The following is a 24,777-nucleotide window of genomic DNA, read 5'->3' as shown; positions in this document are numbered from 1 at the left end:
GTGAATCAAATTAGTTTCAATTTTCTGGCACTGTATTCTGTTATGTTGTGACCTGCTAAAATAAAAGATCTTTTTGCTGAAGATCAGTGATCAGAAGTTTTTCTTCTCCATGGATGCTTATTTGATTGTGGTTGTGGTCAACTCTGTTTATAAGTTCCTTTTTGATGACCTGTGGTCCTTGGCGCTTAAAACTAGCACTATAAATGTGGGCTTCCAGATCTTGGATCATACTTGTAACTGTTCACTGAATCCTGTCAGTTTTTCAGTATTTTGGCACTGATGAGRCTTACTTTTATTATATTTCTTTCTTCCTATTTCCTTTATAGTAAGTGCTTACACAAAGGAAGAGCAAGCTGCATGTTTATGTCAATCTTCAGAACTCGTTTTAGACTAAAGTTTTGTGTGTCACCTGTCTCAGCAGATAGTGGGACTTCAGTGAATTCTGTCCCCCCCACCCAGTTTCTTGTCTGTGAATGAATCTGCCTGTCTTTTGTTCATATATAATACATCTCATCTATAATTTACCATAGAGGAGCCTTTATTATTTATCACCTATATAAGGACATTCATGTGCACATATGCACATATGGGGTATTTTTTTTTGCATAAATAGACCTGCTAATGTATAAAAACTGAGGTTATCATCTAAGCAAAGATTTCTTTTAAAAGTTTTGGAAATTACTGTTTTTTTCCACCTTCAGTRTGTACCACAGGGTGCTCTCTACTAAGAAGTAGGTTGCAAAATGACGCCTCTCCACAAAATCCCATTTGAAATGCTGTTAAGGAATTGTTAAGATCATTTCAAATGTTGTCGTCATAAGACAATAAAGATGTGGTCTAGCTCCATATATTCCAACTTCTTCAGAACTTATTTCTTTAGAACTTCAGAACTTTGTCTTTTTTAAGAACTAATACTGGCATTAAATATAAGTCATATTCTAAAAGAGAAAGGACCTTTTTTTTTCTTTTGTTTTTCAATCACTAGGCACTGGAGACTTTCAGTGTTGTATACTATAAAACATGGTGCAGCATTAAGCTGGGACTATGACACAGTGAAATGTCCAGAACTGTCCTTGTTGTCTTTTATTTGAAAGTGCAGCAGTTTTTGAGATATAAACATTTACCAGAATTTGAGTACGCATGCTTAGACCTTGACCAGCCTTTAAGAATGTCCTCTCCTTCTCTCATGAAAAGGCCTGTAGGTACTCTAGCATACAGAAGTGATTGAGTGCCTGCTCTTTCTGCATCTAAGAATGGTTACTGGTAGTTAAAAAAGGTTTATTGTGCCACCAGTATTTGCGTTGAGGTTTGCTGATGCAGCATCTGACCTAGAAGACAATGCTGATGTAAGTGAGGGGTTTTTTTTGTTTGTTTGTTTTGGGTTTTTTTTTCTTTTTTTTTGAGCTATTGCAATCCTAAAGCAAGCAAATCCAGAAGATGCCTGAAATGGGTATTCTTTGTCATGAATGCTCAGATGCTCACAGCTTCTACTTAAACAGGAAGTGATTGTTGGAAGCATTAGCTAAGGAATATGTAAGAAATTGAGAGAGGTAAATTTTTATTCATCTATTTTATTTAGCCATTATTTTTAATTTTTTTTAAGATACAAGGATAAGAGAACAGCTGTTAACTTTGCTATGTTACTTTACACATCCCTGTTTTTAAGTGGATCTTCATAATACAGTTTAAAAAATAGTTTTTGCAGACACAAGGCAGTGTCTATATAGCTAACTATATAGGTATAGTTACCCAAGTGAACTATGTAGTTACCCAAGTGAATTCAGGTCTTTCCTCTGGCAGTTATCATCTCCTGGGTCTCTTCTGCAGACTACACCATAGAAAAAAAGCTAGCCAAATTAATGTGAAGCAAGTGTTTGAGCTTTAACATCTCATTTTGAAGATTAAGTCAAAGGCAATGCAACAGGTTGGTCACACGATCAGATCCCATCCAACCGCTTGCAATTAATTATTCAAGCCTTTCCTTGTGTTCTTGTCGATTTGAACAGAAAAGCTGTCAGCTGTTGGGTCTCTATGGAAGATCAGCCTTAAATCGTTATTATCGAACTGCTCCTTACTAGGCTCTGGGGCACATGCTCCTGTCAGAGGGAAAAAAAGAAATGAAGCATAGTGTATTGACTTTTGTATCAGGAGCAGRGGGAGGGGGCATTATTTTTTTTTCCTCCTATTTTCCACCTTTTTCTCACTCTGCAAGGTGCTGGGCATTGTACAATGCTCCCTGTGCTCCTAGGAGTATGTAAGTCAACATGCCTCAAATTACACAAGGTGCATATAGCTTATATGTTTTTAATGCAAATGCTCCTGGGAGGGAAATACTGCCTTGTCTCTGGGCATGGTGTTGAATGCAAATCCTAGGGTCAGTAATGCAAACTCTTGGGACTCTGCCTAAAAGAATTTTTGTGAAGAAAAATTGACTTTCTCCTGGGAGATAAAGACTGAACTATGAAAGTAATAATGTTGACCCAAATAGCAGTTGCTCAAGAGATTGAACCAATGCAGAGTTTGCTTAGAATAAATGCCATGCAGCTGTCAGATTTTGCTATATTAATTTTCTTTTTATAAGATTCATTTATGACTGTTCACATCTCTAAGCCATTGGTTGCATAAAAGAGTGTTCTCAGATTAAAGTTGAATATCAAGAAAAGAGAACAAAAATAGTTTTAGTCCAGAGCTCTTTTCTTTAGTACTTTTATGCTGCCTTAATTTTGGAAAACAGGGACAATTATTTTTAAATGTTCTTATCTAAGGGACATTAGCATTTTTAATATGATCATATAAAATGTCAAATCCCCAAAACTGCAGTATGTTTTCACAAAAAAAAAGAAAAAAGTATACATTATAGCAAACTAGGTGAATATCTCTACATTATATTAATTTGTTTGAAAAAGAGTACTTTTAGACCTTCTGCATTTAAAGCATGTARAGTCAGCATTCTTTCAGGTTAACTGCCATGCCTGTAAAGAAAAACAGGCCACAGATCCCTTTTGCAGCCTACTCTGGTGGTTTAAATGAGAAAAATGCATATGATATGGTTCACAGGTTTCATAATGCTCTTCTATTTAAAGGCACATTTTATAAAGATGTGCTAATCCTTTAAAAGCAAATAGCATGTGTGCAGTTGGGTGACAGGTCATGGATGTCAGGTCATTGACATGCTGCGGGTGCTACAGATACACTATTTGCATCACAAGTGAAAAGCATGAAGTTTACATTCTGCTCATCCTGGAGCAACTGAATGTGCTCCACATTTCTGCTAAATCAGTCCCATTTAGGTAACATCTTAGCTGCTGTGGTTTTCTGCAAATGTAAGAAATGTCCATTGCTTAGTTCTTCATGCATAAATGTTATTGCTGAGGAACCACGTAGTCTATAAGAACAAGGGAATTGCCAAAGGCAAAAATTTCCAGATATTTTATATGCCCCAAACAGTAGCCATGTCTCCAAGTCTTCCAAGACAGGATTTGGGGAAGGAGGAGTAAGGATGATATCATGGTAAGGATGCTCTAAGCTGCATTGTCACCATTCATTGGTCATATCTTCCTGTGGGAAACCCTGAAGTATTCAAGCGTTGGGGCTAATGTCATACGATGTGCTACAGGAAGGCCACTCTGTAACTCAGCATTCAATGACTTCTGTAGTTAAGGAAAGGGAAAATGATTGCTCAAGAAAACCGTTTGTGTGCCACATTAGTTTCTCTCTGCTTTCGCTTTTTTTTTTTTTCCCTAATAATATGTGTTTTCAAAAATATATTCTATAGTGTTTAAAATTAATAGTTTGTTTGACTTTGAGCCAAAGTATAATATTTAGAATCTCAGCTTGTRCTAATTTGAACTAGAATACCATTGTTTTGTTAGCATTCAGCATTTAAAAATAGAATGTAGCACATTGKCTTTTGCTGTTAATAAACAGCAACCTAACTGGAACAGTAATGGTCAACCAAATAGATTTTTTTTTCCTTACTTGTAGAATGAAATCTGTCATTATCTGTGAGTTTAGAAAAAGTCAAGAAAAGCAGGAGAATGCTTAAGTGAGGCTTGTCTGCAGCATGTAGTTTGTCAAAAGGCTATATTTTCAAAATATTTTTTTTTGAGATACAAAATGGACAACTTTGCAAACGAAAAGAATCAAGTGTGCTTGCAAACACTAATAGCTGAAAAAGTAGTAACAGTTAGGTCATATAGAGAGTTTCACATATTCAAACTGTGTCCTTTGTACAAACGTGTACACGAAGGGTTGAGTAGCATCTGGCAGATCTTCAGGGACAGCATGTAAAATGAGAAGCAAGGAAATATGCTTTTATGCTTAAAGCTCAGGACAGGATTCCTGATTTTGTTGAAATTATGCTATTGGGCAAATCACTCAGCTTTACTGTCCTTCAATTTTCAAATTGATTAAAAAGTAGAAATGATGAAAATTACCTTAGAGATGGGTTCAGGCACAYTTGCATAATCTTTCTGATATCTAGAAAGGCTTCCAAGTCATGATTCTTTGTGAAGTTCATAAATATATATGAAGACAATAAAGAATCCTTAAATATTTATGTTTATTCTAAAAGAGTGGTGCTTGTTGTGCGTATAATTATATTTTTCCTTGTGCTGCCAATCAAAGGAAAGTAATATTACAGAATCAAAGTAACCTTTGTGGGGAGGTTTAKAACTACACTTCCTTTTGAGTTTTATCTCACATTCACCTTTGAAATCAGGTTGGATTGAAATACTCCATAAAACTTGAGTTGGTTTTCAGCATAAACCATACCATGAATTTAATCCATGTTGAAGTGTTATTTACCGAACCCTTTTTACTGTTAAGAAGTTAGTTTGCCTAAGATGTCAGCCTCAACAGCAAAGAGCCTAGCTTGACAAAGTACAAAAATATGGATAGCATGATAACCATATCTACTTAAAACATTATCATTCAAATTTAAAATGTGTCTGATTATAGTAATCTTATAAGAATTATGAAACTCTGTAAGCATCAAAAATTAGGACTGTGTGCATAACAAATCCCCATATGATGATGCAGCACAATCTGGAGGCAAATTCACAGAAATTATCTGCAGTTATTTCAATATAAAATCTGTGGGGGACTTTCCTGCCTSCAAAGTAGAATATATGAGTGGCTTATCATATGTAATGTGTAGTTACTATTTTTCTAATATTCCTTTATGAAATAATTTCATTGGATCAGAATCAGCAGGAATCTTTTTGTTTCAGAATACAATACAGACAGTTCTTTAAGTATTTCTATTCTTATTCTTGTATTTGCAGTGCTATAGCTCTTCTGCTTAAAACATTGCTTCATCAAATATGATGATATGTTTCACAGGGATCTAATTAAGATTCTGTATRTTTCCGTACCAAGGAAAATGTATATCAAGTCCTAAAAGATAGGAGTAGCTTATCAGGAGACTTTCTGCAAAAYGGAAACCATTTGAGCAGTACTCAGAGCTGAAAGAACCTAAAAACATAAAATGTATGAAATGCAGCTTTATGCCTCACCAGTGATCTGCCAAAGGAAATACCAGTGAAAGGAGAAGTATGTTCCCATGGTATTCCGTAACTGGGCATGTTCAGTATGGAAATAAGAGTGTCTATGAGTGAAATAAGAGTATATGAGTGAAATAAGAAGGAGAAGTATCTAGAGGAAAAGCAGTATTTAGCTAATGCCCTAGGGAAGTTTTCTTTATATATTTGATTTTTTAAAAACAGTGTCATAGAGTTAACACTTTCTTCCTGCTCACAAAGATGTAAAGGYACACAATAAATTGCTCTTTTCCTTCTTTTAAAATTTATTCAGTGAGTACTGCATTGTTGTCCCCAAGGGACTGGGAGTCTCAAGAAGCAATTATTTAATTTAGTTCTAGTTCCCAGAGGAGATGCTTCCTTTGACAGTGCATATTTTGAATAATGTTCATCCAACAGATGACATAGGTTTACTTGCCAAACTGAGAGAGAAGGAAAAAACTCCTTCTCAGATGCCTCATGAAACTCTTAATAGCTTTTCACGAGGGAAATGGATACTATTCAAAGTTTCTCTCAGGAGTGCTCCTCCAACTTGAGATGCTTCATTACCTCCTCAGTTACCTGCAGAATAAATGTGGTTAAACATGTGGGGCCACTGAGCTGCAGTAACTCTAATTAATGTAGCATAATATTGATTATTTGCAATTAGTTCAAATAATGCTTCTGCCACTGGCACTTGGAATTCTGTGTATGTGAGACTGTGGTGTATTCTGATTGTYTCGTGTATAGCAGTATATATGCTGCATATACAAAGACCCTGAAACTATCAGCTGTTGATGTGCTCATTTCATGATGGTCACAGATTGGAGGAGATGCAGATCCTCACTTTACCTAATAAGTAATGTCTTACTTTTGCTTAGATTTACATGCTGATAAAAAGGGAGCTGAGTTACGTTCCTTAATATTGCAAAGAGCAAGGCGTAAGTTTATCAGTTTATGTGTTTAGGGTGCACAAACAAAAGCCTGAAAGAAGAAATGTTAGTCCTCCAAGCAGCTCAGTGTTTTGTGAAAAAATCTGGGTCCTGTTTAATCAGAGCCCCTAAAATTAGTGAGTGATCTAGAATTTCCTTACTTTCTTGGAAATAGGAAGCAGCTTGCACAGCAATGTATGCAAGGGCCCAAATTATCTAAAACTGCAGTATTAAAGAAAATGATGGTTTTATTTAATATCCTGAAGGGCTGACAGTTAACAATGGCTGCAGAACTTTAGCTGCTAATGCATAATATATTCATAACAAATTAAAAGGGTGGCCAACTAAACACAAATATCATGTGATTAGTGCTGTTAATACCATCCTATCCTAAAAAAAGAGTCGCAATTAACATAAGAGTCTGTACACAAAAATAAGCTCCTGCAATCACTTATTCTTTAAAAAAGAGCATGTTTATTCATCYTTGAATATGCTGTACATAATGTAAGTGAAACTGGTACTGACAGTTGGCATGAAATATATTTTTGCAGCTTCAAAAACTGGAAGGGGGCAGTAAAAATGATCATCATAATTTGTCTAGCACTGGTTTTCAGAATTCCCATTGTCATAGTATCTGAAATTATTTGGAAGCTGTTAGCACTGTGCATATCGTAACACAAATGCTTCTATGTTCTTCCTTATTCTGTAGTTACAGAAACACAGAATTAACTCATGTTACAGTTAGACTCGAAGCAGCAAAACCTACAAAAACAGACACCATCAGCTTTGAAAATCTGCTGTCTTGAGCACTGTGTTCAGATCTCATCCCCTCTGAATTTGTATCCAGCATGATACCCCTTGCCCTATGGAGTATTGCAACTGAGTCAAGTGGTAGTCTTTTCCTGGGCAAAGACTGAACAGGCAAAGCCTTTTCTCTCTCCTTCCTTCCTTCCTTCCTTCCTTCCTTCCTTCCTTCCTTCCTTCCTTCCTTCCTTCCTTCCTTCCTTCCTTCCTTCCTTCCTTCCTTCCTTCCTTCCNCTTCCTTCCTTCCTTCCTTCCTTCCTTCCTTCCTTCCTTCCTTCCTTCCTTCCTTCCTTCCTTCCTTCCTTCCTTCCTTCCTTCCTTCCTTTTCATTTGTCTTATAACGCAGAGAGACATTATAATGTAGAAGAGAAACAGTTTTGTTCTTAGGATAAATATGTTTAATGTAAAATATTAAGGGATATCTGGAAACTATAAGCTCTGCAAAATTTCAACCATAAGGGACAGTAAACAATATCGGAATAGAGAGACAAACAGCATGGTAACTAGATTTGACTAAACCCATTTTCACTGAGAGATACAGAGYGACTTGATTGATCCCTAATATTCCATGAGATATAGATATCAAAGTATCACTTTTGTGTTAACTATTTTCTTCAATGTAGATTTCTATTTTTCCTTTTAGCCTTTTAGCTCAAGGGCTGTTTGGGGGTTCTCTAGAAAATATTTAATGGTCTTCCTCTCTTTGTCTCATAAGCTTTTAAAGAGATCGTGATGATGCGTTGAAGTTGGACCTTTGAGTCTGGACTAGCTCTGAGCCACTCTATCTAAAGGGCAGCCCATAGCAATAGGACTGCAGCTGATTTACCACCATCCACTTGTGTAGACTGAGCTGTCTGAAATGGAAATCCTTCCTGGGGAGAGATCCGCCTAAAAGGTGGGGAGGTGAGGTGAGGAAGGGAGATAAAAGGTAATGATGTAAGAAAATAATCTTGTGACTTTCTTTTGAGCTATCATATATACAGAGAACAGACTTTGCCTCTAGGTTACAACTGGAATCAGATCAGGCCATAGGTTTCAAAATGTTTGTGTATGACCTTAAAATTTTGCACAGGAAAAAAAAATTATAACTCTGTAACTCCAACACCACAGGATCACAGAATGATTGAGGTTGGAAGGGACCTCTAGAGATCATCTAGTCCAACCTTCCCCCTCAAGCAGGCACACCCAGAGCACGGGGCACAGGGCGGCATCCAGRCGGGTTTGGAAGATCTCCAGAGGAGACTCCACAGCCTCCCTGGGCAGCCTGTGCCAGGGCTCTGGCACCCTCACAAGAAAGAAGTTCCTCCTTACGTGGAGATGGAACTACCTGTGTTTCAGTTTGTACCCATTACCCCTTATTCTGTCACTGGCCACCACCAAGAAGAGTTTGACTCCATCCTCTTCGCATCCTCCCTTCAGGTATTTGTACACTTTTATAAGATCCCCTCTCAATCTTCTCTTCCGTAACCATATAGAAAAGCAGAATAGCTCATCTGAGGATGCTGGCTCGTTCTGTGAATTCTCAAACTTAACTCTGGGAATGAGGGAAAGCAGAGGCTGGGGAACTGAAGAAAACTTCAGACCTACAAGCTCAGTCTAATCAATAGAGATGCATCTCTGTGAGCTTCAAGGAGTCTGTAACAATAGATCAAACAAGCCAGCAGCCCCTTTGCCTCTGACTACCACTTCCCATGGCATTTCTATTTCCTTATGTCAGGAAAAATTGGAAAGATCAAAGCTCTCACAAATCCCCGTGAGTGACATCTCATTTGGGGGCACTTGACACACTTCATACTGATTTTTTCTCCTAGAATGGAAGCCTCTTCAGTTATCAAAATCCAGATTTATGAGTGTAAAGATCCAAGTGAAGTACTGCAAATAGATATTTGCTGCCTTAGTAGGTGTGCCTCCAGAAGGGAGGAAATCATAAGACAAGAGAGAGCTCATGGGTACTGCTACTGCTGGGAAATTTAAGTTTAGTTAAGATGTTAAATTTAAAATAATTTAAGTTTGATTGACTAAAGAATTTTGTTGCCCCTAGAGTGTAGGGCAATGCCATGGCTTCCCTCCTCTTTTCCTTAAAGTCAGGCAGAGGCAATGTCCCTGACAGCAAGAGGAGTGATGGCAGCACACTCCAAAGATGCAATTTATGATCTCCAGAGCTAAGAGGATACGAGAAGCCAGAACAACCAGTGTTACCAGTGTCTGGCGGGTCTGCTGCAAGGGACTGTGAACTTCACTGTATCCCAAGAGGAGAAGAGTACATGGCTCCAAGGAGCATAGTCATCTTCTGACCATCTGCACCATCTACTGTGAGAATTACCCCAATTCCTCACACAAGAGGCATGAATTACGCAAGCAGAACTTGGCAGAATGAATTGTTGCCTCCCTCCTTCCTTGCCACCATTCTCCTTCCTCATCTGGTCTCTGATTCGTGTCTAGAAAGCATTTGCAGACCTGTGACTTCAGGCCACAGTATAGGCATGGCTGCTTTGAGCACATTTTCTGTGCCCAGGGCAGCAGATTGTTTTTCTTTGAGAATGATGTTGTGGCTGTGCAATAAAATGGAGTTATCRATTATTCTCAGTTATTCTTTGGCTCTGCGGGGTGGTTTCTGCCCTTGCAGACACAGGTCAGGGAAACCACACTGAAATCTAGCTAGCCAAAGCACTTCTGTCCAGCAGAGGTGACAAGTACAGTTGATGAAAGTTTATTTGTTCTATATTATCATTTGGCAGATGATTAGAACAGCCATCTGTTCTTTTAATTTCTATCAGCCCAATTTAGAATGCAATAACATAATGTCATAAGATGCATTTACGACAAAGTCAAAATCAAATATGATTTTTTAAAAACCATCTTGAGAATAACATCACTCCTATTTTAAGACTAACAGCATGCTGAGGGAAAAAMGGCATGATAAAAGAATAATTAATGTTGCAGTTTTAAAACATTCTAATTTTCATACAAGAATACTTTACACTAATTCCACAGAAAAGTGTTCACATTTTCTTATGAATTATACATGAGAACAATTTCACATAGGAAACCTAAACAGAATTATTTTAACTTATTACCAAGACCTGTAAAATTTTATTTTAATCTCTAATATTATACAGTCTAATAGAAGGCATTAAATCCTTACATAAGAGCAATTTCATAATTGTTAATGTGACCTCTTCTCACTTAGAGAAAGGAATACAAGATTTGCCAGTGCAGCTAAACTTTAATGAAGTCACTGGATTATTTAGGATAGTAGTCAGAAGACGGTAAAATGATGGGTATACTTCTAAAATGTCGTCTATGGGATTTGGGGCCCTTAGTTAATGTCAASCCTAGATTAGGCCCAGCCCTTCTTCCTCTCTCCCATTTCTTCTCTTCACAGTTTTATTACTATGATATGTGTGTTTTCAGAACAAATGGATCAGTAATATCTCAGAAGAAAAAAAAATCAAATAATCAATGAGGATTGGAAAATTAAGGAAACATGTTGATAAAATATACAAATTATTCAAACATTAGTGGAAGAGTAAATCATTATATGTCTGGGTGAGTTATGTAGGGAGATTTGGACCATGTCATAAAGGCATCCCATCTGAAGCTTTTAATACAGCCAATTCTAATGTCAAGATACAAAGAAAGACAATAGATTTAATCAAGAAAATGAGGGATTCTTTTTTTTTTTCCTGTAAGACTATGACTCTGAAAAGACATCATAATCTGTTGTGAATAATCAAAGCAACCTGGTGGGGATAAGAGGACTATGCAGTTTCCGTCCTAGTGTGGATAAGAGGACTATGCAGTTTCTGTATCCATAAGCAGAGAGAAATTTTGTAGAGAAGAGAGTGGTGAGATTCTGCATTCAATATTACTGAAACTGTAACTGAGCAATTGTGTGGAGTAGCGTGAGGCAGACTTGGAAAGAACTTAAAAAATTGGTAAGATGTTGGACAAAAACCACAGGAATATTTCAAAGTGTGAATAGTTCACAGCAAATGAACTAGGAAGGGTAATTTCCTCATGTTCTGTAAGTACTGAAATGGGCAGATTTCTGATTAGAGAGARAATATAAACACAGGCACAATAAGATTCAATAGCAGGAGTCAAACCCASATATACTGAGATCACAAATAATGCACAAAATTTTAAAAGCAAGAGTAATTATCCATTAGAATAATTTACCCATGGGTATCATATAATCTCTGCTGCAAGAAGCCTTTAATCATGTCTAATGTCTTTTTTTAAAAGSTGTAGCTTAACTTTCAGATTTGGTCTTGACACAGGATTTAATGGGTGAAGCATAGAAGGTCAGAATAAATGACCCTAATGATTCTTTCTAGTCTGTGGATCAGTATCTATTTCATTCTCAGAATGAGGCAGACATGTATTAGTGGTAGATAAGGAGCTGGAGGAAGAATTGTGAGTTCTATTCCCATGTTTACACGGTCATCAATCCATGTACCTCAGTAAACCTCATTGTAAAACAGTTAAAATAGTACTTATTACTACATTTGCCTACCTTACCAAGGCAAAGACTAATAAGGATTAAAAATATCCCTTGATTTTTTTTTCATGAAAGACCTAATAGAGATGTTGGGCCAGATTTGCAAAGCATTAACATCTGAACATCTGAACCTAAAGAAAGAAGTAAAAGAAGTGAACATTCAACATCTCTGAAAATCAAATGCCAGAATTATTATAATCAAGTGTTCAAAGGATTAATACAAACACTGCTGAGGAGGAATAATAAATGGGAATTATGAAATATATTTTGACAGTGTTCTTTTTAATTGTTGTGAAGGAGGCTTCTCTGCCTTCCTCCCTTGAAGCCTGCTAACAGCCAAATAAACAAAAAGCTTCAGTTTATCAGAAAGAATATTCTGTTTAAAAAAAAATCCTTACTAAATAGGTGGGTCAAGAAAAATAGACTCTACTGCAGCAAAGCAAGAGCGATTAAATTAAATGTGCCTCAAGAACAGAACCCTCCCCTTGATCAACAGGGTAATAAAAGCTTGTCGATCTCCATCCTGGTACATTTCTAAACACTTCTTGAAGTACAGAGCAGAGAACGCACCAACACTTTGGCTTTGTCACAGTTGACAGCCTGTCGGTTTTAATGAAAGTGCTCTCCGTTTAGAAGATGACAGATATTACATGCATTTCCCCTTTTATTTTTCTGTCATCTTTTCTGTCTAGCATTTTTACAGTATAAGGAGGAGTTGCTTATTAAAGTATTACATAAGTATGTAAAATATATTAAGAAGAAGAGAGAAAAAGCTTTAGCTCTGCAATTATACACAATATGTGTTGGTGAGAAATGTATGCTGTGGGATAACATCTGATGGGTGACAATAACTATTTATTTTTAGTTATCTTTAAAGAGGGTGAGGCAAAAGTCTCTAGATAATGCATTAAGTGGAGGTTTTATTATGCAATTGCCTAAATAATTTCCAACAGAAAGATGATGATCTAAATCGTGTTAGATAGCTCATGTATGTTCATAGCTTCTGTAGAAGATACAACAACAAGATAACACTGAGCAATTTCTTGGCTCTGCATAGCTTTTAGAAAGCTCTTTTAATAAATGGAAAGCTTTTAATAAATGTACTGTGTTTGACCCAGATAAGTGTATTAGAGAAGATTTGCTGCCGGAGTTGGAGAAGACTTCACCTGTAAATGCAAAGCAGCATACTGTGTGCTCTCAAAACAATCTACATATCTATATGTATCCTTCCACTTGTCAGTAGGCACTCTGTATACTTCCCTAGTCTCAGTTCCACTGGGATTGCAGTGCACAAGGTAAGAGTATCGAGGAAGTGAGCTTCTAGCCCTTTGACCAGAAGCTATGGATTTGATCTCTAAATTTCTTTGACAGTTACTTTATGCTTTTCATAAGAATAGGGAGAAATTTAATTATTAGGCCATCGCCTGTATGGGTCATAGCTCAAAATAACACTTACTTCTCAGAGGACATACAGAAAATAGTGAAATATTTTTAAAAGTAGGCTTAATAGAATTTATTTTTAAAACTTTGGATGTGTTTATATGATCTTAAAATTGCGCATACAAGTAGTTTCCAACTGTGACTCTTTGTAGAAATGGAATTACGTATGTTTCACAAAGTTACAAGTTTCTGGAAAAAAAGAAGGCTATGTGGGCCCCTTGTACAGTGAGTACCATTTCTGCCTCTCAGCTGCTTAGGTGTCCAGTTGCTTGACACAAATGCACAACACGTGCAGATTTGCTGGTGGGACCACGACAGTCACATTAACACTTCCTGATGCTCATGTGTGTTCCTGGGATCATGATGCGATAGCAGCTGAGGAGCCTCTGCACTGACCTCTGCCCCAACATGGTTTGGTTATCGAATTGCATRTTTTGCTGTGTACATACATTTCTTWAAAAGTSTGCTGCAATCTTTGGTCTGGCTCCAGAGTACATGTCTATATGGAGCTCACAAGCCCAGCTCAGGAACCTTGAGACCCCAACAGCCACATGGCAATGCTGTGGACCACCACGTGGCTAATTGACTATCCTAGCTGTAATGCAGAATATGTCAGTGCTTACCCTGCTGGAAACAGGAGCAGGAAGAAGTTGCTTTTGCCTCCACGCCCATTATTAACCCTTAAGTCTTTAAATGAGATTCACATCTCCTGAAGCTGTCATTTCATGCTGCCTGCAGATTAAGGCAGACAACTGGGCTTTAACTGCCAGTTGTTCATGTGACATATTTYTTCACAAAGGAAGATTTGCTTTATGAATATTTCAGTATGGAATTTGCATCTGACACAGGAGACCGTCATCCCAGAGGTTTTCACATCAAAAATCTAAATATCCTTTCTAACCTAGAATTAGGAATGAAAGTGAATAAACCTTGTTAACATATACACAGACATTGAGTGCCCAAGCGATGGGGAGAAGATAGGTGGAATGGGTCAAGTGATTGTGTTTGAGTATTTGGGGACTGTAAAAGCAAAAAGAGATAAATATTTAGTATAGGACAGGGCATTGTCGTTAGGAGCTATAGTGTGAAAAATAGCTTTAAAAGTATATTCCCAGACCAACAGGAAATGCCACTTCTTTCTGAATCAATATGAAACTGCCTCCTTAAGAAGTGGTAGAACTCCTTTTACCTGTGGTTTGAGGACAATCCTATAAAATAGGGTGCACCAGATGTTTGCCTAAATACTTGCTGACTGTGCCTTGTGGTTGCTAGTAGCTGTTAGCTGTCAGATATATGTAGGAGACACCATTAGTGTGTTTGCTTAAGCCAAGCTACTGAGCACACTAGAAAATTAATAACTGCTGGGTAAAATATTTTTATTGAATTAGCTTATTCTTATTAAGCCATTTATATCGTGTCCTCCAAATATTGCAGCTAAACATTTCAAAATATAAGATGCAAGATAGCATCTTAGGAAACAAATACAGCCTTTGTATAAATAAGATCCACAATACACCCAATCACTTGGCCTATATGCACTTTATATGATAGGCTGGAATACAATGTTGCTGCTATAGTATTTCGCTGCTTCAGAGAATGTTCTTGTCTTCTGGTCCCCTTTCCTTGTCCTTCACACTAGCCACAGGGTAGCGGGCAGTTGCTTAACATCTTCCATGCCTCTGTGCCRGGGATTTATTTTGTTATTATACTACTTAGCAATGGCACATCAATGGAAAAAAAGAAATGCACTTTAGAAGGATATGTATAGTGCTTGTTGTATTTTTCTGATGTTGTGATCCAGTTCTGCTTCCACACTTGTACCTTGATTTGGGGWAGAACAGGGTCAGCCAAGAGAAGTCATAACTGTAATTGTTTTGTGATTTTGTACTTTTTTTCCCATTATTTTAGACTAAGGTTTAAAGGAGATCGCCCTCTGCAAGTGAAACCATTTCCTTTTGGCCTTTTCTCTGCTGAATTGCATATTGATACGTTCAAGAGCAAGCACCTTGACTACTGTTAATTAGAAAGATTAGAAAGGCATTGCTCAGACCTAGCTCTGAAGATGAAATATTTCTTATTTCTTGTTACTGGATATTAGTTCTTAATGGCTTTCATTTTTTGTGTATTCTTTTCCTTAATTTGGTAGTCAGATGTTATTTTATAATACACACAGAAAGATATGCATGTTCTTCCTGAAGTGAATTTCTGATTGTGGAAAAAAGGGAAAAAAAAAGGCTTAAAACTGAAACTTTATTTATGCCTTCATTTAGACATAGAGCCAGTGTACCTGCTTACGCTGTGCTTCTCTAGCTGCAGACTGCAAATGTCCATAGCATGCTAAATGTATTAGTACTGAGCTCCAAAGAGCCCAGCCCTTTCTGCTGAGGATTGTGGTACATTAATGCACAGGAAACATGGACAGGGAGAGGTGAGATTGTTTCTGACACTCATGGTCTCTACAGCTAGCTCAAATAGGTCCAGCAGCACTGTTTTTTCTGTCTTTATTTTCTCTTTTGCAATCACACCTGAAACAGCATACAGAGCAAGTCTGTGGTTTTTATCTCTAATATTCTTTGGCAAATTGGACCCATATCCTTGGGCAAAAATTTCCAACTTTTATGAGTTTCTTTCATCTTCACTGATGTCTTTAGTCCTTTTTATTTKATCCTTTTTGCTGTATTTTCTTCTTGTACCTGGGCGATGAATGCCATTTTGGCTAATGCTCTTTTATATATACATGTCATCCTAAACAGGGTTTCTAATACGTGTGTGTAACTGCAGGTTAAGTGTCATATCACACTCTAATGTTGAATTAAACTGGATTAAATTCTGCATTACAAAATAATCATGTGTTTTATTTCAGTACCTCTTGCATATCTGTGATTGTAATGTCGACCATGGAATCCTCCTTTCCTTCACTGAACACATTTTCTGAATAGATGCTTATCTTTCTTACACACAAATTTCTGTGCATAACCGGCAGCCTCTAAACTCTGGCAATAAAACCTTCAGGATACAGTAAAAACCTGCAGGTATTTAAAACACCACATTTTCTTGTGTCTTTCAGGACCTAGATTTCTCATCACATCCACGGGAGCCTTGTATATTTTAGATGTACAGAACGAGGATGGACTGTACAACTACCGATGTATCACAAGGCACAGATACACTGGAGAAACGCGACAAAGCAACAGTGCAAGACTTTTTGTATCAGGTGCTTCCTTATATTTCGTGTTGAACTAAGTACTGTGTGTGCCTGTCTTTGGTGTGCAGAACTGATGGGGCAGGTTCTTATGTCCATAGGCACTAATGATCGACTCCTCTGGCAAATGAATGGTAGAAGAGGTCGGCTGTGAGCTTAACTGCTGCTACTGCAAACTAAAATGTCCCCAGCTTAAATTGCCTTTTTTTTTTAATCCCCCATTTTTCTCCTCCTATTAGATATTTCCAGAGAACCTGCAGGGTGCTTGGCTTGGCTTTGGCATTTATTCCAGTGATTTTATGAAGTACAGAGTGCTTTATAAAAGGACTTTGGCTAGAATTCATCTCATTAAAAGTAGACATTCACAAAGAAAATGTCCAGGCACCTTAGCTTCTGTATAATCAATGGAGAGGAACAGACAGTTTTAGGGGTAGTTTTTGTGACCTATTTCAGCTGCCTGCTTTGGGATGAGATGAAGTGCCCCATGGTGCCTCTTGCTCTCCGTTAACTATGGCAGAAGCCCATGGCATTTTGCTCAGCTTTAGGTGCTTCCACTGCAAAAGTCTCAAGTTAGCTGAGATGCATTTTAGTCTTCCTCTTCACTCACCATGCGCCTTCCCCGGGGTAAAGAGTGTTTTCTCCTGCTTACAAGAACGCACTCCAGATGATAGAAAAAGGTATGTGATCTGGCTGAAGCTGCTAAGGGTGCAGGTAGACAACAGAGTTATCAGGCTCCTGCCCATGGGCAGATCTACTAGTCCTGGGGCAAATGGCGTTGTACAGCATGTGTGAAAACTGTAAAGCAGAAACTAGGTGGGACATTTTCCCTTTTTTTTCTGTATGCAAATCATCTCATGATTATAATACAGTACTGTATTTCTCCAATTCTCTCTTCTCACCATTTTGTCCCAGGGAAAGGAGGTGGTAGTTGCGGAAAGGAGGTGAGAAGGAGGAGCAGACCCTAGGCCCAGGTTTTGAGCTTGCTCTTGAACACACCTGTGTAAAATTAGCTCTTCCCCAGTTCTCCTTCCCCCTCACATTTGCTGGACCCTAGGTTTCAATGTGTGCACATTTATGATTTGTTCCCTAATCAGTAGAATCGGCAGGCAGCATATCCCAGACTTTCTGCTTTCTTGCACTGTGTCCTTACATTATAGAAGACATGTTCAGCTACCCACTGAAAGCCTTCATACTTTTTTTCCCCCTTTTACGGAGTTACCACATAACCTTACTTCTAAAGGTTCATCAGAGTATGGTGACCATTGCAAACTAACAGCTGTAGGTATCATCCTCCTCTTGACCTTATCCAATTGTCTTTCAGTCTTTTTATCTGAAAAATCTAGTGATTAGGTCTCAGTTCCCCATCCTCACTTTGAGAGCCATAAGAGACAGAGAAGTGGACAGAAAGGTTTACATTAGCAACATATTTCTTGCCCAGTATGAGTATTGCTGAAGGATTTTGAAGCCTTCTGAACACACAAATCAGTTCTTAAATATACTAATGCTGAAAATAGTGTGATTGTTCAGGTTAGAATTACTTACCAGCCAGATTCAGGAGCTTCTTCCTTTGATATGTGAGCCCTGTGGGTAAAAGTCTTGTCTTAGCTTTTTTCCAGCCAGATGAAGAAATATTATTCCTGCACAACAATTTGCCTGCTTTGGTATTACAAGGAAAGGCAGGCTCTTATCCTTCTAGCTGGCTCAATTTTATGGTCTCTTTCAGTATGAAATCATGCTAGGGCAGAGCCAGTGATATTATAAATAAAATTGAACTTGTATCTTGGTTACCACAAGAAATTTTCTAGTTATTTCACTGAAAACGGAAGAAAACTAAAAGCTTAGTCCCTTCTGTAATTCATGTGTCCTTTCTAGACTACCTAAAAATACCTAAAAATTTGGCCAGCGATAGGACTAGAGGAAAGGGCCACAAGCTGAGGCACCAAAAGTTCCACAGGAATTTAAGAAAACACTTCTTGACAGTGAGGGTGACAGAGCCCTGGCACTGGCTGCCCAGAGAGGTTGTGGAGTTTCCTTCTCTGGAGATCTTCCAAACCCACCTGGATGCCGCCCTGTGCTCTGGGTGTCCCTGCTGCAACAGAGGGTTGGACTAGATGATCTCTAGAGTTCCCTTCCACCCTCAAGCATTCTGTGATTCTATGATTCTATGTGCCCTGTCTGGACTTTTCTTTTTTATTTTTCCTCCACAGATCAAGGTATTGTAGTTATGGAGAGAGTTGGTCTCTAAATATTTCTCTTACATGTTTTCTTTTCCTTTGGTGAATCTTCCTATATTTAAAAGTAGTGAGTCTTCTAAGAAGYGAGAAGTCCACAAACATAGCCTATGTCAGAGTCCATATATGTCTCTGTGTCTACATACACTTCATATGCTTTTTTTGCTTGCCTTTTATATCCTTAAATATTCTCTGCCTAGCTGAGGATGAAGTGTTTAGTCTTGAATATTCATTACTGTTTATCAATTCATGCAAAATCTTGTATAGTTATTGGTTGATATGTTTCTAATGAGAGAAATGTTCTTTAAAAAGAATGTGTTGTTGCCTTCAATGAATTACATTTGCAGGCATCTACAGAGCAAAAAAAATAATGTGGACATCTTCCAATTTGACATGTAGAAATTTATTTACGTATTGACACAAAAGTTACTGGACATGTGTCACTTGAATTTAGCATTGACTGCTCATTTTCATTGACTGCTCATTCCAGTTAATGGCAGAGACATGCCTTGTAAGCATACTTAACTAACTAGTTTAAAATTCACTTGCTAATGTCAAAGTAGTTCCAATCACACCTACATCTAGTCAACTACTGTGTCAACATATCCCCAAAGAAACCAATGTATTAGACATCAAGAAAAGCGGTTGATCAGTGTGTGAACATTCTCTGTGAGACAGGAATCTTAGCAAAGTGGGTTAAAAAATATGCTGAGTAACTATTTAAATAAGGGTTTTTTTGCTATTTTATTTATCAGCTATTTGTTGATTCATTATTTAGTATTTATGTTGCAGTAACTCCAAGATGTCCTACTAGATGGGCTTCCATTGTGCTGCATGCTGCACAAAACTAGATCTCATCACTCTCTTTCCCCAAGCATTTTCAAGTTAAAAGACCCAGCTTCACAAGTAGTTTACTAGGTACATGCACCTCTCAGGAGGCACTCTGCCAGGTTTTTCTGAGACACATAAATACATCCCAACAACTACATAAGTGTATTTAGTTGAGAACTGCTTTTCTCAGTAAGTTGAGCATAGAAAGTTGCAGTATTAAGTTGTAAATTGCTCTTGCCACCTCAAAAGGCCTGTCTGTTGGGTAGTCTACAAAGGGAGATTCCCATGGCTTTATCCATGTCTTTTCTGGGAATAAATCACTCCTTTTGAATAAATTCGAAATCTTCTCACCCATGAGAAACATGGAGAATGTGTTTGCTTCATTCTAGTTGAGCAGTGCAGGGACAGAAGTAGCAATTGTTAAGGCAACRTGTTGCCAGCTCACTGTCCCTCTGATGGGAGACATGAAAGATGATCAAAGAAATGGTTGCCACCTGGAAAAAATCCAGTGGGAAAGTTTCCAAATGGTCATGAGATATTTTGCTAGTTCATGCTGCTGGATCTCAGCCACTGCTACTGAGATATTACAGACTAATGGTTGGGGCACAGTAGCCAACAGTAGCACATAAAGCACTGGGGAGGAGGTCAAATAATAGAGGAGAATAAGTATTGGCATATTGCTCRGTGAATGAAACAATTTTAATGCTCCTATTGAAACCCTGTGTTTGCTCTTTCAGATCCAGCGAATTCAGCTCCATCTATTCTAGATGGATTTGACCATCGTAAAGCCATGGCAGGACAGCGAGTGGAGCTGCCTTGCAAAGCATCAGGGCACCCCGCACCAAAGTATCGTTGGCTGAAGGACAATGTTCCCTGGGAGCCTGACAGCAGGTTTCGGCAGACGGTTACAGGTCTGCTGATAGAGAACACGCGTCCCTCGGACACTGGCAACTATGTCTGCGAGGTGTGGAACAACTACGGCACTGCTGAGATGATAGGGCGACTATATGTAAAACGTAAGTGCTTCTACTAAGTTAATTTCTTGGTTCACTTCTTGCACACCAGTTTGCACCTGGGGGAAAAAAAAAGAAAAGTCATGCTTTCTGTAACTTCTCTTTTGTTACTTGAATATTAGCAATGCTTAAACTTTTCAAAGTTGTTCAACATCAGAAAGTAGACACTGCAGAGATGTGTTAGTTGGACAACTGAGTGATCAGACGTGCAAACAGATGCAATTTATAATGTGGCTATATAATTTATCACATAGAGAATATGTAATTTAGAAGCTTGTACTGGGTGCTTAAAAAGAAATTGCAAATGTTCTCATGAATAAAGCTGCCAAACTCTTGTTGCTATGACTCATGCTGTTCAGCAATATTGAATACTTATACCTCTGCTAAGCTGAGGATTCATGTGTGAATATTCTGAATGTTTCACAAATGCTAGCACTGGTAATTATTACTGAGAAGCTCTGCACTGGAAGAGTGTTATTCTTCTTTTGTTAAAAAAAAAAAAWAAAATCTTGTAATAGAAATAATACTTAGTATACTRCTTTAATGCACTGCAAAAGGGAGATGTCCCTGAACAGTTCAGGCCATAAAAAATTCTTTGCCAATAATTACACTCAACAGATCTGGGCAAAATAAAACAGAGATCATGGGTCAATAGTTTTTGAAGTATAATGGAAAGGAGCTTTGTTTTTCTAGTATATTTACAAAAACAAGTTTAATTCAATATACCATATATGATACAAAGTCAGCACTTGCAGACAGAAGGTGTAATGATAATTATGGCGATAACAAAATTATTCCCAGGGCCTGGTGGTATGTTTTACTTACAGACATAGTGCTCAACTGACCAGCACATTTCTCCTGAATCAGATTGGCTGGAAGCAACAGTGGCAAAGACTTTTAATGTCCTTTGTAGTGGAAGCTGTGGTCCACTTTCTTGAATCATCTTGGCTCTAAGATACTTTTGGTACCCTTAGGTAGGCCTTTTTTGTTTAATGGGTCGTTGCAAGTTTTGAACCTTTTTGGTCTTCACTATAGGAAACTTGGATACATTCAGTGAYTTGAGTATGCATTTGAGCATACTTTAATATTACTCTGGAACATTTTGAAGGAAATATATTTTAAAGTATCTGAAAATAATGTAAATATATAATATAAATAATGTAAAAATATCTTTAAAATATCACAGAAGATATCTGTGATCGGCAATGACTGGAGTCACTGACCCATGTTCATCCCCAGGCCTCTCTCGCCTGTGGGGACATTTCTGGCAACATGCAGTGGAAAAGGGGTAAAAACTCCAGCAATTGTACTATAAAATATTCCATACAGAGRATGTCTCAGTTTAGGAAGCTTTTTATGCATATGGGTGTACATATATGTTTGTACGTAAGTTATTTTAAGAAATTAATAGGGTAGATTGCAATGTATTTAGGACCAGGAATGGTATCAATGTTGGTTTAAATATATATATATATGTGTCTATATATATGTGTATATATATATATACACACACATATATATAGACACATATATATACATATACACATACATATATACACATATATACACATATATACACACACACTATATATATATATATAGACATACATATATATATATAAGTATTATGCCTTTCATTCTTATTGGTAAAGGCAATAAGTAACTCACATCAGAATCCATTCTGAATGTACCCTTCAAAGTAATCAATTATCTTTATAATGAAGCCAAACCAAAATATACAAGAACAAGTGTGAAGGTCTGCATTCAGTAATGTCAGTAACTATTAGGTGTCAGGATAAAACCTGTTTTCTTACATTTATCTTTATAACTATTTTTCCACATTGTACATTCTTTTTATTTTTTTTAATTAAATTTTTATGTTTTTTATTATGAAGCTATATCCTGTTTCTTGAAGGTTGCCTGAAAGTACTGTCGACTGGAAATGCTCTTATGTTGGGGCAAAAAATTYAGTGAGCCCACACAAGGAAACTGTTACAGGAAGACAGATCCCACTAATGTCCATGAGTTCATCTATTTTAACATTTTAGGATGGATCTTACATTCTGTACACATCTCTGGACAATAGGCATTCACTTCACATTTTCACATTAAAGAGCAGTTTTGGAACATGTGAACTAATTTCCTTTCGGATGAAACTGAAAGAAAAGATGAGCTTCAGGAATGCATCTAATGCACTTCCAAGATCCAGACTAATCTAATCTAAAGCAATGTCCCATCTTCCAAAAACATATGTATCATTTATGGCATGTCAGGCATTTTATTCTGTAGGCCTTCTGCTATTTGTTTAGGTATAATTTAGAGGATTATATCATGTGATAAAAGGGTTATTCCTATAGTCTAAGCATTGTATCCTGAACGCTATGGGGAAAATGTTGATAAATCAGTCATCTGTTTTGGGATTTTGTGTGTGTGCGTGTTTTCTTATTTTCCATAGTTGAGAATTTTTTTTTTTACTCACACATAAATGTATATCTATACCTAACATTCTCTACTTCATTTTCTCTTTCCTTCTTTCTTTTTTTTTGTTTTAAATCTTCAGAACCACTGAAAGCCACAATCAGTCCACGGAAAGTAAAAAGCAGTGTTGGTAGTCAAGTGTCCTTGTCCTGCAGTGTGACAGGAACAGAGGACCAGGAGCTCTCCTGGTACCGTAATGGTGAAATYATCAATCCTGGTAACAATGTTCGGATCACTGGAATTAACCGGGAGACCCTGATTATGGATGGCATGGCCAAGAGTGACGGTGGTGCTTACCAATGCTTTGTGCGCAAAGACAAGATGTCTGCCCAAGACTATGTTCAGGTGATACTAGAAGGTCAGTCACCACCTGCTTTGGTAATTCTAGTTGTTATAAAGCAGTACGATAGTTCCAGAATCTATGTGTTGTCTTTGATGTCACTGTTCTAAATGAAGCATAGAAGGCCTTTAATAAAAATAAAGAGGGTACCCATAAGGTTTCARATGGGTTCATTGTGCCTCCTATACTGAAGAAAAGCTAAGAAAAAGAGGAATAAAATTATTTGAAAAAAATAACCCTCCTGAACAGTCCTTTGATTCTTTCTTTTTCTTTTTTTTGGGGAGGGGGTGGTGGGAGGATTGAATGCTGATTTTTTACAGCAGCTTTCTGAGTAGTACAAGAGAGAAGAGGTCTCTGTTCAGCTCCAAATATCTCCTTCATGGCATGGCTTTTCTGGTTGGATATATTGACTGAAGGCCTGGAGACCACGTTAGGTAACTGGCACACTGTTCCACATACTAATCAAGTGAGGAAAATAATCAATTCGTACAGAGCCAGTTCACTAATGAGGCTGTAGTGTGGTTGTGGCATGGACACTATTTTTAGAGTCTTTATAGAAAAAGAGGAGATTACCTGCCTGGACCTAGTTACCTCGGCAACCATCTCCTGTGACTAAGAAAGCCTAAAGAGCATATTGATAATCTATCATCATGTCGAGAGAGAGCAGGTTATCAGAGAGCCACAGCAGGAAAGATTTCAAAAACACCCAGATCTCGCTGGGAAAATAATGTCTGTTTTCACCTCCCCAAAAAGCCYGTCGCATGAATTAAGAAAAAAAGGAAAGGTGGGGTGGCAGAGATACTGTGCACACCCACAGATACAGGACCTACATATATATAGGACCTAGATATAGATAGGTGTCATGGCAGTTTCTTTTCAGGATTTTAAAAAAAAGCCCCTTTTAAAGCCCCATTTTGTTGTTGTTTTGTTTTCTGACAGATGACAACACTTAATATACAGGAAATATAGGGAATTCAAAGGTGAAAATAAATAAATAAATATTTTAGAACTATGTCACAAAGCAAGTGGGACAGAAATGATGGGGAGATTGGAAAAGAGGAGAAAATTATGAAGTCAAATCAAATGCTCCTCTTGGGATGCTTGGGGCTTTTAGCATTCTGGGAATGGCATTGTCCTGTATTTTTGATTGTGTAACAGGAGAGGAAACTTTACAGCCCAGTGTTTTAACTCTGCTATGATTCAGCCCATTTGAGGCGGGTGGGGGGACACTTGCATACAATTGTGCCATTTTCTTTGGTCTCCTGGGTGATGCTTCCTGAAACTGCAATGTAAAAAATGTGACTTGCAGAGAGACCATGGTGGCTGAAGCCTCCCTAAGATGTGAGTACTTACAGATGAGTGCCCATACAGAATACATAGTGTCCTTGAACAGATAGTTCATAGCACAGAGCTATGTCCTAACTTCCTCTGTCCTACATGAAATTTAAAGAATTTGTCCTTAAAGGGCTCTATCCACAAGGTG

At 37.7% G+C, this 24,777-nt stretch overlaps 1 protein-coding gene across 1 annotated transcript in view; it reads left to right on the top strand.

Annotated features, from left to right (window-relative positions):
* The window catches only part of DSCAM (DS cell adhesion molecule), a 374,272-nt gene that overhangs the window by 185,149 nt on the left and 164,346 nt on the right, over positions 1 to 24,777 (top strand). The window contains exons 4-6 of the mRNA XM_026053029.1: positions 16,267 to 16,413; positions 20,201 to 20,479; positions 23,037 to 23,312. Of these exons, the coding sequence (XP_025908814.1) occupies positions 16,267 to 16,413; positions 20,201 to 20,479; positions 23,037 to 23,312 (702 nt within the window). The remainder of the gene's footprint in view (positions 1 to 16,266; positions 16,414 to 20,200; positions 20,480 to 23,036; positions 23,313 to 24,777) is intronic.

This window comes from Nothoprocta perdicaria, unplaced genomic scaffold, assembly GCF_003342845.1.
Source record: "Nothoprocta perdicaria isolate Ctin4 unplaced genomic scaffold, notPer1 scaffold_96, whole genome shotgun sequence".
Taxonomy (NCBI): domain Eukaryota; kingdom Metazoa; phylum Chordata; class Aves; order Tinamiformes; family Tinamidae; genus Nothoprocta; species Nothoprocta perdicaria.
The sequence above is the reverse complement of the archived record's forward strand: the minus strand, read 5'-3'. Positions and strand labels throughout refer to the sequence as shown.